Here is an 18,986-nt window from a genome sequence, read left to right as displayed (position 1 = left end):
GAATAACAATGCATCAAGGGAAGAAAAGTTTAAAATGCCCAGAACATATGGTAGCTGCCTATAGCACTTACGGTTTCCTCAGCTTGAACAGATTTGATGAACGAATGTTGAGCAAGAGCATAATTCCCAACAGCTGGGGGGACAAAAAAAGAGAAAACGGAAGGAGAGCTACATCTAACTGAATTTTGTAAATGGCATTAGTCACGCATTGCCTTCTAAGGTAGAATATCATGCAGCTAGGGATCTCACAGAAGACTTACCACTACAGGAAGCAACCACACCAAGTGCATTCCAGTAAAGGTGATTTTTGCTGTCAAGCCTCACAGCTTTTTTGAGGCACTGGAAGAAAATCAAATACAAATTATATCAATAGAATAGCAAAAGTTAAGACATACACTAGCTTACTCAGAGACTTAGGTTTTATTAGAGACAGAGAAGTTAAGCAGACAAGCATCAAGGTAGATTTTAAAGAACACAACAAAAAAAACAGGCAATACCTGTAAAGACTTCTCTAGTAGTTCACTGATCTCATTCATGTCAGTGCCCACTGCTGTGAGGTGCTCTGCTTGTCGATAATAATTTATTCCAAGATCACACCATATGTTAGGCAAAGGAATCAATTTTAAAGCTCTGCCATAACACCTACAGAAACATGAATCACAGAAACATTATCCCAAGCCTTTCCGCATGAAAAACAGAAAGCTGAAAAACACTCAAAAGTGCTTAATAACCCATATCATCCGAATATGCACAAATACAAACAAAACCAGACAAAATATAAAACCAGTGACAACTGAAAAAATTTCAGTTAGACAGTTATCTTTACAGATCTATCCTGTTCTGCATTATCCATCACTTGTTAAATGATAGATGTGTAATATATCAAAGTGATGTCAGATGCAATATGAATGTTTTAATTATAACATCAGCCATTTCTAAAGTTCATCAGACTTTCCTAGGAAGTACTTGACTACACACAATGGTTTACTAAGAAGATTTACTAAGCAGCAGCATTTTCAGCCCACCTTAACTTACTACTCATCCAACAGCACAGAAAGGAAACTACAAGTATTTTTTATGATGAGATTCCAGGGCCAGGAACGAGGAATTCCCTCTTTCAATACAATTTAGATCACATACGTGGGGCTCAAATTAATGACCGCTTTATAAGAAATAATTACAGACACAGACAAAGCTTACATTTTTATCTTGGACATTATTAGTCCTGGTAGAATTGGGTAACAACTACTGTAACCACTTAATTTAAAGACGAATAAGTGGTTGAGTAACAGGCACAGTACAGCCACGCTCTGGAGGCAGGAAGCAACACAGAAAATAGCAGATGCCAGATGATGCACTGACAGCCATTACAGTGACCCAGGAAACATTCCCTGAAATAAGCAATATAATCTGGAAGAACCATGAGACTTTGTGTTTTCTTTAATCTTCACTAAATATTCATTTGTCAGAAGATCATCATGTGTTTCATTTTCTAAAATTAATATAGCCTAGAATATTTGAGACTCTACAGTGTGTACAGATGTGTAGAAGCACTTAACAGTAAAAAATAAAAATAAAAAATTACCTTCCACCCAGTCTGAGCAGCTCACTTTTCTTCAACATCTGTTTGCTGTCATTTTTACCCAGAAGCGATCCTAGAACTTGAACATTCACTTTGGTTGGTGAAATGACATGCACACTAGTACAGGTGTCACCAAGCAGTTTCCAAAGGGAAGATATATCAGGTCGGTGCTTTGTTGCCCTGTAATTTAATAATTAAGAAAACCCACAAAATAACCGTTCAGGCATCACAATACTTTTTTCAGTAAGTTTGCCACTCTGAAGAGTGGCACAAACTCAATTTAATTAATCAGTGAGTTGTTTGGTACCTTTTTTTTTTTTAAAAAAAAAAAATCATTTTTCTTCCCACTCAACCTCTAGGTTTTAAAAGTAAAAAAACAAATCAGAGAAGCCACATCAAAGTATCCCAAGTCTGTAGGGACTAAGAATATGTTTAAAAAAAAAAAAAAAAAAAGAGCCATTATCTGTCTACTAAATTTTGCCATTATATCACATGGAAGCTACTGGGCTTTCCTCTGTAATGGTAGTTACTCTGAGGTTTAATTTAGGCTACTAAAGCATTTTAACTGAAATGCAAAACAACTTGATTGAGAGAAGGAGAGAACAATCACTTTCTCATCCACCATTTTTGATTAATGTCTCCTCCCTTAAGTTCCATATATACACAATGACAACTAAAGAGAACTATATGAAACTTTGGAAGTCTGCAAAATTCAAAGGACTCCATCTTTTAAGTAGTAACAATAATAATAATTTTGTAGTTACCATTTGTTTACTCAGTAAATAAATGCACTGTTCAAACCATTTTCTCTAAACTATTTCTTCCAAAAGAGAAGCCTGATTCATTTTATTTGACTGAAAGTTTTCAAACATTTAAGATTTATTCTTCTCCAAACTGTGAGCCCGGTGGACATCAAATAACAGATTATTTAGTACTCACCTTGTAAAGAATTCAAGAGCCTGCTCTATGTAACCCAGAGCCCTCATATCAAGATACTTCTCAAGGGCAGACCTTGCCAGCATGAGATAGCATTCTCCAAGTCCTAAAAGTAAGACAAAGTTATCCTTTATGAAAAAAATGCTTGCCTGACACTGCTTGCTAGAAGAGGTGGAGTGGTACAGGAGAAAGCCTGCTCAGCGTTCTGCTTTGTTCCCTGCATGTACTATGCCAAAGCACAAAAACCTACAGAAACTCTCCTCCTCATAAGAGACACTTTACTCTTATCTTAATATTAAAATATGTCTAATTATAAAAGGCGTAACACAGAAACTTGGTGTTTATTTTCAGGAATCAGCTAAAACACTCACAAGAAAGCTGCTATACACTGGTAAGCCTTTGGCAAATACAGGAACAGTATCAAAGCACACAAAATACAAAAAACAAGAAAATACAAAGGCAGTATGGGAATTTTTCTCTGAGGTGACTGAAACCAACATTACTTAATCCTATTTAAGCAAGAATTTAAATTATATGGAAATGAATTCAACTATTAGAATGCCTGCATCTAATATTGTAAGTTTTAGTACTCTGGAAAATTCAGGGCAGAGTTTGGTTTATAATCTTGCTGGTATTGGTAGTGACTCTGAACGGCAAAAAGTCATTGGATGCAAGTTTTACTGATTCTTAGTAATTTTTTCACAGTTACGAAGCTGCCTTTATCATGATATTGTACTCCTTATCTACACCAAGCCATCCATCTCCCTCTGTGGATTATGATACTGTAACAAATGAAGTCTGTATGACATCGATGAAATCCTGTTTTATAAGCCTCTTAAGCTGCCCTCACTAGGTATTTATTTCAACCACACAAACCCCAAGGTTATAAGCTCAGATACAAGGAAGCTGACATCTAAAAGAAAAACTCATTTTATCTCCAGAAATAATACATTAAAAAGAGATGCCGGAGAAGAGGTAGAATACACTTACTACTCAATAACACAAAAACAGAGTGCATATAAAAGATATATTAAAGCAGTATCAGTATAGTTAATTCTTTAATCTGTTATGACTCTATGCTTCCAACAAGTAAATTCACAAAACATGATGAATACATGGTCAAGGGCAGAAGAAAGTGAGCACAACCCACCTCTTTGAAAAGGCATACTAACTCCACTGCCTTTTTAGTCATACACGGTGTGATTGCTCAAGTGAAACTGCAGCATTATTAGCTGCCATCCTACATCAATTTTAAATTCGTCTGTCCTCACAGTTACACAGGAATAATTTCCATTTTTATTTATTTGAAGTAGAAATAATTGCTCCTTTAGATAATGGTATCAGCAGCTCTTCAAGTATTTTCTGGCTACTACACACTGGCTTTTTTACAAGTGGATCACAGCATCCTGAACATCCAAAAATACCCTTCCATGCAGGCAGACTTACCTACACCAGACATCAAGAACCTCTCCATAAAACTGACATACTACAGTGTTAGAGAAAGAAAAAGATCTAAAGTTGAAAATACAGACAAATTACCTTTAAGTGCAGGTACATACTCTCCTGTCTTCTCTAAGATTTCCTGATAGGTAGCAATAGCATTTTCATATTTGCCTAGAATCTGCTCAACTGCTGCAGCTCTGTAAATGCTGTACACGTGGTCTGGGTTCAGCTCGCTGGCCTTCCTGAAGGATTTCAGGGCTGCTGCATAGCTACCTCTGCTCACATAAGCCTCCCCTAGAGACTCCCAGCAGTTGGGATCCATCCGGTCAGCCCTGAGAGCTGCCTGCAAACTGAAGGTATCAAGATTTAGATTTCAATTGAATGTGACACATTTTAACAAAAACAAATTATTTCTTTAAATTACATAATCTCAGAACACAAGCAGACAATAATACAGAACTTTTAGAAATGGGAAAACAGTGTTTAATTCTTCACAGAGTCAACTAAACAAACTTAGGAACTGTAGATTTTTTTCACTTTTAATCAGTGTTACAACCTACTCATCTATGAGAAGCCTCATTATCAGGCTTGTTAGCAAAGATCACAGCTATCATGTGAAGAACGCATTGTGCTAATTTCAGAAGATGCAGCTTGTTCAGATCCACTTCCCAGTTTAGTACTGTCTGCCTTGTGATTAGCTAACTTAATTTCAAAACCTGGGAAAATTAAAGACTGTTTTAGCAGGATTTATAGAGAATGGTGTAAACCAACCACTAGTTCTCTTACTCAGCCACTGCTTTTGACGGCTGACCAGTTCTGAGGTAGTAAAGTCCACGATGAAGCCAAGCCCATTTTGCTGCACCAGCATTTGATTTTTCAGTTACTTCATTCAAAATGGATAGAGCAGTGTCCTAAAAAAGCAACAAAAGTATCACATTAATAAACATCTGGATGCATAGAACAAAATTATTAATACTCTTATTTCAGCAAACCCTTAAACCGTCTAACTTGTAGTTACTGTAATGAAGAAACATTACAGCAGCTTTTTAAAGTTGGCAGACTAAGTGGCAGAATACAGGAGGATATTATCACATATCCCGTGCATCTTTGCAAAAAGACAGTAGATTCCTACAGCTTTATACTGATAAATTTATTTTTTAACTAGAAAAGCATACAAGTATTTGTAGTAAGTCACATACTTAATCTGATTCTGTAGACATTCCAGTGAAGTCTGTCAAAGGGTGAGCTGCTTCCTAGCTAATAAGACTTCCTTAAAATATTATGATCACTTTATATGCTTTTTCCAAAAGGAACAAGAGGTGGAACAAGGGGTGGAAAAAGAAATGGTAGAAGTAAATATGAGAAGTAAACTTGAACCACGTATGGGATGACTACAACATTATGTTTGCTTCCCCAGATTTCTCCCCAGATACGTTTAATTCAGAACTGAAGCATAAAATTGAAGCAGGTCCAGCTACGAAAACTGCTAGGTAATGACAGATCATCCATTTTCAGAACTTCCTCTCAAATACCAAAGAAACCAGAAGTGATTCCTCAAAGAGTAAAATTAATAGAAAAGCCAAATAACTATAACCCAGGGCTCCGAATGTGCAATACCGTGTCCCCAAGTTCCACGCTTAAGTCTACTGCTGCTGTTCCAGATTCTTCATCAGTTCCATCCAGTTCAAAAGCCTTTTTATAGCATCCACGAGCTCTACTTTTGTCTCCAATAACATCTCTGTAGTAGTTACCTAAATAACAAAAGACACTTCCCAAGTAGCTGTCCAACTTTGCAGCCTATAAGGAAATACAAACACAATATAAGAACGCCTTTGAAGGATCAAGCATACGGGTAAGGCCCAGTGGTAGCTACTAGTGCAGTCTCCCTTTATCGACTTACTTAAGCTTCTTCTGTGCTACATCTGAGTATTCAAACTTTATTTTAATATTTCAAAGGCTACGGCTTTAAATATTTGCAGAATCATCCACAAACTTCATGACACAAAGCATTTTGTATGGGAACAATAACCAGATAGATGTGTTGGCAGCAAACAATTCCTTACATACCATCATTTTTAAATTCCACTCAAAATTCAACAATTACCTTTGCAGTCATACCTTCTACCACAATTATCCCTAGCATTTTCAAAAGTTTGAGTTAATTCTGTGTTCATTTGACATACTTGTTTATAGTTGAGAAACAAAGCAGCATATCAACAGCTCTGATAAATTTTTTATTTTTTTTTAATGCTTACAAAATTGTTAAGAGTATTTTAGAACCAAAAATATTATTCATTTAAAGTACAGAGTATGCTATAAACTGCTGCTATTGAAGTGGAAGCAGTAGGCTATTATTTGAGGTGATACCTGATATAAATTTATACAGTGAATTTACAAAGTTAAGTTTCCTATTTCTAGAAGCATAGCTTATATGCTCCTCAAAATGACGGACTAAAACCCTGGAATTAAATTCTGATCTACATATGGTGAAATCCACAAGCACTAAAAATGCAATGGTTCGGAAAAGCATCTAAACTACAGGGGTTTTGCAGGCTTACAGCTGTGGATACACACTAAAACTCTAACAACACATTTTTTCTCCTTGTCATTTTCTAACATTCTTAATACTGCCCTCTGCTTTTCAAGATGTCTCTGAAGCTCTGCAATGCTTACCTAAAGTCCCAAACTTACAACTCTCAGGACAGGGGAATGAATTACCACCTCATTTGGATTTAACAAAGGCCTCAAGAATGAGCTGAACAGAGGTTAAAAAGACAAAACAATGACAACTACAACAAAAAAACAGGGATATTCCAAGTAACTACACAGCTCCCCACTATGAATCTTTTTCACACCTCAAATTGGTTTAAAGGATCTGGAGACATGTGGATGGTAATAAGCAGAATATTCCAGCCTCTCATTCCAACCAGAGTACTTCATACTTCCAATATAGAGAAATGTTTATTCAAATGAACAGTTAAAGAAGCTTTTACCTTCAAGAAGTGAGTGAGTGTTTTTCCTTTATCTTTTTTGGTCTCATCACTCATGTACCAATAAGTGAGCCCCAGATACTGATGATACTCAGCAATTTCAGTCCTTCTTTCAATAGCATTTTGAAAACTAAATAAAAAGAAGAGATCAAATCAAACAAACTCTCTAAGTTGAAAAGCACTGTATTTTATTCTCCCCTACATTTGCCCATTGCAGGGGAGAAAAAGAATAAAAAAGTTTACCTTCTTTCTGCCTGCTCGTATTTCTTCTGAGAATAATGGATGAAACCCTCAAGAGCATGGGCTTCAGCTAGATCAGGATGTGACAACAGAAGCTCTTGTGAAATCTGCAAAATATGTCATTCTCTCCTGGTTATTTCTGTATGACAGTAAGAATTCTATTTAAGAAAGAGGAAGGACAACAAAAGCACTAACCTTTGCAGCTTCATCGACTAAACCTTTGTTTAAACATGCACGACCTCTTAAAGCTAAAAGCACAGGATCACTGCTCGCTCCCACAACCTAGAAAACCAAGTAATAGACACAAACAAAGTTATTCTCACCACAAAAGCCAGGTGGTAGAAGCACACAGTCTAAGTGAAGTTAAAGATAAGAAAACATTTCAAGAGAAGACCCTTGAGATTTCTGTTGAAGAAGAGGCAGAAGACTGTGGAGAGCAAAGACAAAGCTACAGAAGTCAGAACTTCTAAAAAAGGTAGCATACATCAAACTGAGGTATAAGAAAGAAGAAGGGAGTTCTGCTTGAATCACAGAACTGTAAGGGTTGGAAGGGACCTCTAGAGATCACTTAGTCCAACCCCCCTGCCAAAGCATTTCCCTACACCAAGTTGTACTATTCAGTTTTAAAGTTATGTGCTTACATGAAATGGTAAGTTAATTGAGGACACACGGAGTAGAATTAGAAACATAATTCAAATTCAGATAAACAGTAGCCTCAGAACTAGCAATAATCCAGCACTGCTAAGCAAGACCAGTAAAGATAAAGAGCTTTTAAGATTACAACAGTGAGTTAAAGTAAGTTGTTGAAAAGCCTAAAAAACAAGGGAAGGGAAGGGGCAAAGGGGTGAATGTGTTGATTACAGCATAGTTGGTAGGAGCTGTATAGACCAAATAAAATGTAAAAAGGAGATGAGGAAAATACACAGCTGGAATTTTTGGGGCAGAGAGATGAGAGTGATTTTTTCCTTAAATGGCACTTGACCAATGAAAATACCTGCTCGAGTGCATTAATGGCTTCTTCTGCAGCTCCAGCATCAGCTATTTTGATCAAAGCCTCTGCTTTCAACTGAAGGATAAGGTTCTTCCGTTGCAAACTAGGACCCTCAGGGGTTTCAAGATTCTTGAGAGCTGTTGACAAGACAAGGATTTCATCAAACAAAAATAGGAAAGTAAGTAATAAAGCAAATGTATAAACTCTTCTCTGTCATCTAGAAGAAACTATAAAAACTAACAATGGTAGTTCAAAAGTTCAGTGAATTTTAGAAAGGCCCATCAGACATGTAAAAGAAGCAGAATGTTTTCACGATGCCAACCTCTTGGACAGAATGTTGTTTTCCTGATCCATGCTCTGAAGAAGAAATGATGACTTTTCACTAACCAAGCTGTTCTGCACTCCAGTGTTTAGAGGGAAAAAATATTCTTATTAAAAGATTTAACTCTGCACCTGTGCAAAAGTTAACTCTGTACTGTTGTATGCATTATCCAGTAATCTGTATAACCACACCTCCAAGAATCTCTGTTGCATGTCAGCATTCTCAAGATAAGTACTTTCTCAGTTGTTAACTCTGATTCTATGTGTGACAAGTTTCTGTCTGATCTGATAAAGCCAGCCTAGCATTGTGTCCTGCACCTAGCTGCTGATGTCTAAGAAAAGCGTAAGAGGAGGACAAGGATACAGCAGTACTTTCCCAGAATTCCTTCCCACTTTAGACACCCTTTGAACTCCAGGAAACTTTCTGCAGCAGTACACAAAACCCACAAAACCCCAACTTTCACTTTGAATTAACTAATAAAGCCTCCTTTGATTGTAACAAGTTTGCCAGCCTTTTGTTTCATTTCGTATCAACTACACCTTGCACAGAAGAAAATACTTGTTCTTTATTTTCCACATTGTTCCTAACTTCACAGATTTCAAAACCATCTTTACTTTCAGAGAGTGGGCAGATACCAAAACTGCACACAGAATTCATCATGCTGCTCTAGTTCTTATATAACTGCTAGTGCTCCGTTTCACTAACCACTCCCCTCAATGACATTTGTGGTACTGAATCTCTCTGTAAAGAATAGGAGGGCAGACACAGTCTTACTTTTTCTATACAAAATGAAGATTTATCTGCTCAAGTAGGGCAGCTTCTTGAGAACATCTCTTTCCAAAACTGAGTGATTTAGCATTTATGAATTTTGAATTTTATCAGTTATTTTAATACCTAGTTAGCTACTCTGGTAATCTCAGAGTTGTTTTTTTTTTATCTGATCTGAAGAACAGCAAACTTTGTAACCTTACTACTTAAAAATCAGAATGGACTAGCACACAGGATAATCAAAAGAGGTCCCAGTGAAAATGTCAGGAATACTTCCCTCCAACATGAAAACTTGGTAAGATCTCTTACAAGACTCTGCCTCATGCATATGCTGGTAGCTCCTTCAAAAAGTTCCAAAAAACAACTTCACTTTATAGGAGCAATGCTGCCTGTTTCCCAGAACCATTTATCTACACTGGATTCCCTACCTCTCTTCTTTCAGTTTTTAACTAACTTGATCATTAAACATACCAGACCTACCTGTGGTTTCTCAAATCTAGCTAAGATCACTCTTTGTAAGATAGGGCAATACTAATACCAAACACCTGTACACATTTGGAAGCTAAGACAGTTTAAGCAGGTGATTAGACAACTCTTAGTACTTCAGTAATTTCATTTTTATATTCCCTGGTAAATTCCTACATCAAGATCTCATAGTTCCTTAAACAGCCATTTTTACTTTAATATTTCACAGCAACTTCCATAATGTTATAATCACAGACAAATTCTTTGATGACTCCTCATCATGAAGTACACATCTCCCTGAGCTTTTCCAACCAAAATCAGATGGGAAAAGAATCACCCACATTTCATCCTTTCTGCAATATCTCTCCTGGACTCCTCTGACCTACTGTGTTCTTTTTTCATATTTCCTCTGCACAACTTTATGGCCCTTTTTCATTCTCCCCAGCAGCAACTACTCCACCATTTGAAGAGAAGCAAGGTAACAACAGTACAAGCATAGAGCAAAATGCACAGGACAATAGCTACTCCTAACTCAGGCCTCCCATGTAAAGGCCACATTGACTGGACTGTGTAAAGAACTGTATCCCTGTAGATGCTCCTACAGTTACCTTGATTGCAGGACAGGACAGCATCCCTGTGTTTGTGAACTTTCATCTGTGCCTCTGCCAAGTAATGCCATGCTCCTGGACACTGGCTAACCTTCTGCAAACCTAGTAAAAGAGGATAAAGGCATTGAGAAAAAGTTGCTTAGCACTGCAAAGATTCTACAGCTGGCAAATGCTGTTTTGCCCTATAATGCCATCAAAAATGCTATATTTAAATAATCAGTATGAGATGGTTAATTTTACCCTTGAGTATTTGCTTTAAGTATCTTAGAGTCAGAGGCCTCCAAACTGTGAGGCAAAGACTAGTAAGGTTGTCAGTGTCTGTTAGGCTCTAATTGTTATTGGTATGTTTACCAATTCATCCAAGCAAAGTCCAAGAACAGTCATACTAAAAATTTATAATGTACCATACAAAAAGTACTACAGTGCTGACTACAATAGAAATGATTGTCTTCAGAGATGTTATACTTAAATATGTATTTAGAAAATACATCTCAGCCTTCTATCAGACAAAATGTTCAGTTCAGTTTTCTTTCTTTTCGTCTTCCTGCTTTTGCACAAAAGCAAAGTAATACACAAGTATAAGATTCCCAGAATGTTCACTGTAAACTAGCTGCTGCTCATGTACCCATATCTCATACTACACATTTACCTTCAGTAAGACTCTTAATAGCCTCCTTATATTTATTTTCTTGGAGGCATTTGATACCAAAACCGATGATGCCTGGACCACTACTTGAGTCCATCTCCAGAAGCTTAGAAAAATACTGCAAGGCCTCTTCTAACAAAGTACCTAGTTCAGAAAAAGAAACATTTTCTTGAGCTGTAGATTTAAAAATGAAACAACCTACTTAAAATTACCACATAAACATACATATATTTATATGACATCCCTTGAGTTCAAAGCAGTGAGTTTATTAACTTTTTTCTTTTTTCTTTTTTTTTTTTCCAGAGGAAAAAATCTACAATATTTATAAGATCTAATAGGAAATTGTAAAACAGGAAGGTACTGGTCAGTAGGCTGCTGCTGCTCAGGGACTGGCTAGGCAGTGGTGGACTGGAGGTAAACAACTGTGCTGTGCAGCACTTGTTTAGTGTATGTCTTTAAAATATTTTCTGTCTCTTTTATGTTCTATTAAGCTTTCTTCAATTAAACACGTGCATTTATTTTTTTTGTTCCCCTTTCATCTCATTTGCAGGGCAATGAGCAAATGGCTGTAGAGTGCTGAGCTGCATGCCATGTTAAATTACAAAAGCATACAACTGAAGACTTTTCATTTACAGATGGGTAAAACATAACATGGAAATAAGGTGTGCCTGTATTTATGTGTGAAAGGTTGTTAAAAAAAACTTGTTTAAAAACTTGTTAAAAAATTGTCACAAAATTAACCACAAAAAGAAATATTTTCAGACTTGCAAAATACGTACAACCATCCTTCTCACCTGACTGAATGAAGTACAAGCAAAGTACTTCTAGAGGATAACTCACAGTTGGATATAAAGCCACCATATCATCACAAGCTTTTTCCAATCTAGCTGCTTCATGAGGAAACTTGAAAGAAAAAAAAAAACAACAATAACAAAATAGTTACTTCTATGAATTATCAGACGGTGGATGCCACATGTAGTCACTGAAGAAGACAGATAAACATAACCTTACTTTCGACAAGCACTGAATAAAGTCTTTGTAAAGATTTTGATGGTTTTCACTTGGAACAGTGTCGGCAGATTTCAGTGCCTCTTCATATGCATTCAAAAGCTGAAATGAGAAAGAATTAAGAATTCAATGACTCCGAGAAAGTGTTGTCAGATCTAAACATTTCCTGGATCATACCCATTAAGCTTTTTTTACTAGCACTACAAAATAAGAAAAAAGAAAGCAAGTCCCTTATCCCAAAGTAATACTTATGAAGGATTCAACACTAATTCTGTAGAGCAAGATGAAGTAATATATGTTGCTTAACATACAATCAAAGACAACAAAACCTGTGGGAACAGACTCTTCCTAGTATGCAGTCCCAGTGCAGAGAGGACTTGGTACAACAAAACCCAGGTTACTAGCTGTTAGCTGACTCCCACCCCCTCCCAGCTCTTAAAAAAAGTCTAGTCTTTTATATTTCTACTCTGTATACATACATAAATAAACGTATATAAGTACATAATGGTACTTATCTATGGGAATATATGGGAAACAATAGGCACAACTAATTGCCAGCTACCAAAGAAGCATGCTTCTGGAAAACATTGCCCACAGCTTCTCCTCCAGTAAAGTAAATTGTAGATTTGCAGATGAAATCTCATGTCTGGTTTTTGTGTAACCTAGCTCTATTTCACCCTTCCACAATCCATCTCAAAAGACAGCATGCACTGTCTGCAGCACCTCGTTCTGTGATGACAGCTTTTAGCACTTAGAGCATTTGCCTTCTGAAAAGGTATGTGCAGATTCAGTTTCCTTTTGTCTGGAAGTATTTCAGCATACACTTGCTGTCTTTCACAAACATTGCTATCAACCAGACTGGGGAAGAGCAAGTTCTATCCTTCTTTTTGAAAGAAGTTCATTTTGCAAGAACAGATAAATCAGACAAAACAAAGTTAGCTCTGGCAATACAGCACACAGACTCAGTATAGGTCAGGATCCTACTGTTTGGTCCAATTTGCTTCAACATTTTCCTAAAAAGTAATGGTTAAAAATCTGAAGGAAAAAGCAACATTTGTGTTCACATTTTCCTGTACAAGATAAGCACTGGGTATGAAAATATAGACAGACAGCAAAAAACCTCTTCCACCAAGGAAGCAGAAGGAAAGGAGTTCCTTGTTTTGGAGAATGCCTATATTCTAGATGCTGTCAGAACTTACAAATTTGCCAGAAGCTGTTCTGTTCAGATATGTTAATGCAAGGATTCTTCTTGTAGGGGCATAATAATGCATTATGACATTACAGTGCAAACCTAGGCTCCCACAAAACTGAGGATGAATTTAATGAGGAAGTTTCAGGAAAACAGTTAGGATCTGGATGTCCTGTTCCACCATTTTGGGTGGCTGCAACTTCACTGTTTCTGACAGATGGTGAGATCACCTACCTTTTCATGAAAAGCTTACTATCATTCAATGTCCGTGAGAAACAGTAACACAATTTTTGTTTTCTAAGGCATCCTCTGAAATCTATCAGCACTGTGCACAGAAGTGTAAGATGAAGGGGGTTGAGAAACTTTACCAGTTGTGCAGTCTTATTATCCTGGTACTGCGCATTGTCTCCCAGTAACTGGATCATCCTCTTCCAAAGCTGATGAAGTTCTGCCTTTTCTGCACCTCCTTCCTTTTTTAATTCTATTTGTTTCTGCCATATTTCTGCTGCCTGTAATAGGAAACAAATGAACAACATTGTAACTCTTAATTGGACACCTGATACTGTCAACTCTAAGTAATATACTTCAATTCTCTCTGAAGAAAGCCCAAACGGAATGCTGTTGCAGAAGATACCATTATATTACTAGATTACTTCTATTACTACCCTCACTAATATTCACATAATACTCCATTGCAAAAAAACACATGTATTGTTCCTTGAAAAATTTAAGTTTTTCAGTGCAGCCAGCCTAAGCCATGATAGATCTAAGCCATGCATGGAAAAGAATTAAAGCAATTCTGACTTGCTTTTGTTATAAAGAAAGCCCAGTGCCAGACAGACTAAGAAATTAAGGAGTACGTGGAGAAAAATTAGCTTTCAGTATTAGACAAAGAGGGAGTTACAGACACAGTGTAAAAGGTGACATGAATGCCAGACTATTGCACACACATTGGCAAAAAACAACCCACATTAAGTAAGATTTATGTTAAGAAAAAATTGCAGGTGTTGGCAAAGTCCTTCCCATATTATCTACTTATCACACTGAAAAGAAGCATGCTGTGAACAGGATCAGGCATGAGCAATAAAAGTAGATCCTGACTGGGAGCAAGACAGAAGCATACTTCCTACCATACTAGGGTAGACAGTGGTGATATAGAAAGTGATTACCTAGAGATCCCTGACTTCTGATTAGAGCAGTAACAGCTTCCAAAACATTACCTTCAGACCTGCCTAGCTTCCAGGGTAAGTAAGAATGGCAATATTAAGAGTATGAATTTTGACTGGTCCCTGGAGGAAACCAGCAGTAAAAATGGACTTAAACAGTCCTCCTATCACCCCTCATAGATAAATTGAAAGCCTTATCAGAACTATGGCATTACAAAAAGGACACATTCTGAAATTCCAGTGTGCAGGACTGAGGTGTAATACAATAGAATAGAATCATAGAATCACCAAGATTGGAAAAGACCCACAAGATCACCCAGCCCAACCACTCACTGATCACCAACAGTTCATACTAAACCACATCCCTCAACACAAGATCCAAACACTCCTTGAATGCCTCCAGGGTCTGTGACTCCACCACCTCCCCAGGCAGACCATTCCAGTGCCTGACCACTCCTTCAGAGAAGAAGGACTCTTTCACCTAATTTGTGGCTTTCTGTTCTAAATGGAACAAGTCTGCCTTTTTATTTTACATGTAGCAATTGATTTACATACAGAAACTGCTATGCAAAGAAAGTTTGAAGTTAATGAATAGTCTTGAACTTGACAATAAGAAGTAAAATCTTTCATTTCTTATTTGGAGGAAAATGGGGAAGATGGTACAGTATAAAACAACACACTACCTCTATGACAGCAAACTCTTCAAAAACTAAAGGAAAAGTGAAAAGCATAACTGCAAGAAGTATTCAGTGGTATCACTACAGAGGCTGGAGGCAAAGCTACTGTTGAACTGTAAAGGCATTAAACAGCTCCACCTCCTGGTAATCTGACAAAATTATTATTTCTGCAGCAATCATGCAGACAAAGACTTTAATATTTTTCTGCCAGGTGGGCATTACCTTGTAATGCCCCAGAGCAGCTTAGCATGCTCTTACGTTTGTGCACAAGAATGGCACCTAGGCCTGTGGCATATATATAAATTCCACCTCACCCTCTGGTATGAAGGAGCAAACTAGGAGAGTACAATCCCAGAGACAAGATACACAATTTTGTTGAACTGGCCAATACAGGCAAAAGTCTCTGAGATACCAGGAGCAAATATGCTTTTGGGATCACAATGGACTTCTAGAAATAAAACAGAAAAATGAGGTTGCATCCTTTCAGTCTACGCACCAATATCTTTTTACAAGTTTTGTCAGTTTATGAGGTTCCATTCAAGTCTGTCATGCAGAGGAAAAACAAAGAATAACATGGTCAAAAATCAGTTCTTCCTAGCTGTGGTCCAAGAAGAGATCTTCAGTAGCCTGAAGATTCCTTGATTGTGAATACTTGGTTCTAACAAAAAATTCCCTTCCAATCAAAAGAGGAATTACATTAGTCACCTACCTCTAAGTATTTATTTCCTTGGTGATATAGTTCCACCAGCTTGTTACATACATCACACCATTTCTGCTTGTCTCCACTAGAAAAACAAAAACAAACAAACAAAAAAAAGCTGAGCATTCCATTAAATAGTGATACAACTTTCCAATTCTGTCAAATAAGTTTTTTGTAACTTCACAGTTGCCAAACAAATATTTAGTACAAATACTACAAACTGCCTTTAAACCTTTACTCATTGTTGCTTTGGATAAACAATTACTTTAAAGACTGAGCTTTTCTTTTTGAACTACCTTCTACTTCAGAAAACAAAAGAAATCCTCCAGTGAGCTACAGTGACAGTTGTGTGATCTCTGTTTATAACTGTATCTATGGGAGCAGGGCAACACTGGCTGGGATCTTAAAGGAGTGAAGTTAAGCCTACTCATTAATGCAGGCTTGGAATTGTCCCTGCAATGTTCTTTAAAGCAGTGAGCTTAAACAGAAGACAAAAGATAACATAATTTTCAAAACTGCAACTTAGCTGCAAATAGTACAAAAGTTTCTTCCCTGTCAAAAGGTATAGAAACAATAACCTTGTATGGATACAGGAAAACTAAGTACCAAGCACTTTATCCAATGGTAACTTTACTGAATAAGAAGCCTTAGACTGAATTATGATACTCAATACCCTTTACCTTTCATAGAGTTCCAAGAGCTTTCGGTATACATCTCCTAAGTCTCCTTTGACATCAGTTTGGTTGGATTTCTCATACAAATTTGCTAATCCCTGTTAAAAAATAATATTAATTACAGATAACAACATCTGATGTCTGCAATTATGAGTTAAATTTACACTGCAAATTCTGCTGAAGAGAAGTATGTATTTCAATATACCTTGAAATCAGGCACCAGCACGTAAACTTTAAAAAGCTATTTATACTGAAGATGCAAAGCTTCACAACAATAGACTATATTGGATGCTGGCATGTGAGAGATTGATGTATCACGCTGACTAATGCTCCATCATCTAAATATGTTATAGCCATACACTACTAGAAGTTGTTGTGTATGCACCATCCAACACACTGCTATTTTAAGCATAGAATGTTATTTTTTAAACAGCAAAAACAAACAGCAACACTTTTCATGAGAATAAAATAAAATAAAATAAAATAAAATAAAATAAAATAAAATAAAATAAAATAAAATAAAATAAAATAAAATAAAATAAGGTGCATTTGGACATACACTTACCTGCCATGCCAGTAACTGGTTTGGTTCAAGTTCAATAGCCTTCTTATATGCTCCTTTGGCTTGATCAGGTTGCTCTAACTCAGCAGCTGCCAGGCCAATAAATACCCAAGCATTATAGTTATTTTTTTCTTGCTTCAAAACAGCCTGGAAATAGACAGGTTTTTTTAAGTGAAACTGATAAATGAGATGCATCTTACTGATTCATGCATTGACTTCTCTCTCATAAAATTTGGTTAATTCTTCTTCATAGTTGATAACAGAAACTAGCTTGTTTTTTGGAAAAGGTTAAGATTAACAACTTCAGTTTTTTATGCCACAAAAGCTTTCATATCCGAACCATTCTGCATGTGAATGTAGCTGAAGCTTAGCAATTAAGGCTTTCCTGACAAGGTGTAGATTATAAATGAATTTTGATCATCACTATTACAGACTTAATGTTCTCATATCCATATGTAAGCAAATGCTAAAGCAAAAGGAAATAGAAATTTACTTGTGTAATCAATCTCAACTCTTACATCAATGAGATGCATCACTCAGCATAACTATACAGTTCTAGGTGTATGGGAACAACAAACACAAGAAGCGCAAAAATTACTAATTTCCAATGAAATAATAATAACCTTGCAGTGCTTTAGGGCTTCCTTATACTCTTTATTTCTTATGGCTTCTCTAGCACTCTTCAATGCTGCCTTCACCTCCTTATTCGACATTGTTGCTGCTAAGTAAAAACAACATGTGATTAGTTATCGGAGAAACATAATGAAATCAAAACATTGCTTATGCCCTGCCATAATAACATAAAGAAAGCATTTCAAACACAGAACTATATTTCAACATGCCAAAATGCATATTGAAGGATCAATTCCCTAGTAAAAACAGAAACAAACAACTCGGTTAAAATTAATTATTTACGCTTAGCTCCTAGGCAGGATTATGCCACTATTCCAAAGAGTTAAATGATACAAAGTATTCACCTTAAATCTTAACTCAAATTTCATTCTGTGATAATTTTAAATTGGATAAGAGGTGTTATATGACAGTTTCCTTAGCTAGACTGCTGGAATGTCAGCACAAGGGTGGTGAGACAGGCTGCCCAAAGAAACTGTGGAGATACCATTCCTGGAGGTTTTCAAGACCAAGTTGGATATGGTTCTCCATCAGGAGGGTGGCAGCCACTAGAACTGGAACTAGATGGTGTTTCCAACCCAAATAATTAGTGATTCATTGTACAAAGGACAGATCACGCAGTTTCTCTTAAGCAGTGAGTACTGAACATGCTTCCAAGGGGCTCCTAAGAAGCTGAGATTTTCCTGCTCACCATCTGTAGCAGGATGATGCTCAGCACATCACCAACACTCATGCAGGACCTGCAGTGCTCATACTCCATCTCAAACCATTAGGTCAGGCCCTGCTTCCGACTGCAGCTGCAAAGAGAATGAAGCAGCTTTAAAGGTCAAGGAAGCACTCCTTGTTAAGCCTGCCAGAATTATATACTAGTTGGATCCATGTTTCATACCTAACCCACAACAAACTTCAAAAACATCATAAAACTGGCCAAATGGGATGCAATGGAGAAACAACGATGTCAGCAAGGCACTGAAAAAGGCTGAAAAGATGGAAAAGCAGCTTTTAGATGCCAAAGAGCAAAAGATGGGACTATGGGCCTGTAAACATACTAATAACGTGAGGACTAAGGAAGATGGCTGATGTACGACTCCCTCAGGGTGACAAAATAAAGCAAACCTGTCACACTCACATCACTCAGCAGCTCCTGGAGAGAAAGACAGCTTCCTGAGAAGGGCCGGGCTCCTCACTCATCGCAACCATAAAAACACCGGGAGTGTTCAAGCTTGAGCTCCGCGTCCTCCTGCAGAGAGCCGAGAAACCACGTAACCACACTCGACGTCTCCGAGGCTGCCTCGCTCCCTCACCCGGAGACACAACAGCTGTGAAGGGACACGCTCCGCAGCTCACGGCGCCTCACCTCACAGCCCTGCATCCGCCGGTAGCACGTCA

General features: G+C 37.2%; 1 protein-coding gene across 8 annotated transcripts in view; it reads right to left on the bottom strand.

Annotated features, from left to right (window-relative positions):
• Positions 1-18,982, bottom strand: part of SKIC3 (SKI3 subunit of superkiller complex) — a 45,155-nt gene extending 26,173 nt beyond the window's left edge. For 2 of the 8 annotated variants that reach the window (XM_015849652.3, XM_085528439.1), the window contains exons 1-22: positions 18,727-18,974; positions 17,591-17,688; positions 16,971-17,114; positions 16,412-16,503; positions 15,741-15,816; positions 13,557-13,697; positions 12,003-12,101; positions 11,786-11,894; positions 10,995-11,135; positions 10,346-10,447; positions 8,186-8,319; positions 7,387-7,473; positions 7,195-7,298; positions 6,955-7,081; positions 5,579-5,758; positions 4,748-4,872; positions 4,058-4,311; positions 2,522-2,624; positions 1,586-1,762; positions 498-642; positions 261-339; positions 72-133 (exon numbers count right to left, since the gene is read on the bottom strand). In XM_015849652.3, coding sequence (XP_015705138.2) covers positions 72-133; positions 261-339; positions 498-642; positions 1,586-1,762; positions 2,522-2,624; positions 4,058-4,311; positions 4,748-4,872; positions 5,579-5,758; positions 6,955-7,081; positions 7,195-7,298; positions 7,387-7,473; positions 8,186-8,319; positions 10,346-10,447; positions 10,995-11,135; positions 11,786-11,894; positions 12,003-12,101; positions 13,557-13,697; positions 15,741-15,816; positions 16,412-16,503; positions 16,971-17,114; positions 17,591-17,680 — 2,571 coding nt within the window. In that variant the 5' untranslated portion in view covers positions 17,681-17,688; positions 18,727-18,974. Of the gene's footprint in view, positions 1-71; positions 134-260; positions 340-497; positions 643-1,585; positions 1,763-2,521; positions 2,625-4,057; positions 4,312-4,732; positions 4,873-5,578; positions 5,759-6,954; positions 7,082-7,194; positions 7,299-7,386; positions 7,474-8,185; positions 8,320-10,345; positions 10,448-10,994; positions 11,136-11,785; positions 11,895-12,002; positions 12,102-13,556; positions 13,698-15,740; positions 15,817-16,411; positions 16,504-16,970; positions 17,115-17,590; positions 17,689-18,288; positions 18,395-18,726 lie in introns of all 8 variants that reach the window. The other 6 variants (XM_085528438.1, XM_085528436.1, XM_085528437.1 and 3 more) reach the window with 6 other exon arrangements.
• Between the last annotated feature and the right edge of the window lie 4 nt (positions 18,983-18,986).

The sequence above is a fragment of the Coturnix japonica genome, chromosome Z (genome assembly GCF_054131305.1).
Source record: "Coturnix japonica strain WE chromosome Z, WE-NBRP24, whole genome shotgun sequence".
Lineage (NCBI taxonomy): Eukaryota > Metazoa > Chordata > Aves > Galliformes > Phasianidae > Coturnix > Coturnix japonica.
This window is presented reverse-complemented; position numbering and strand designations above follow the sequence as displayed.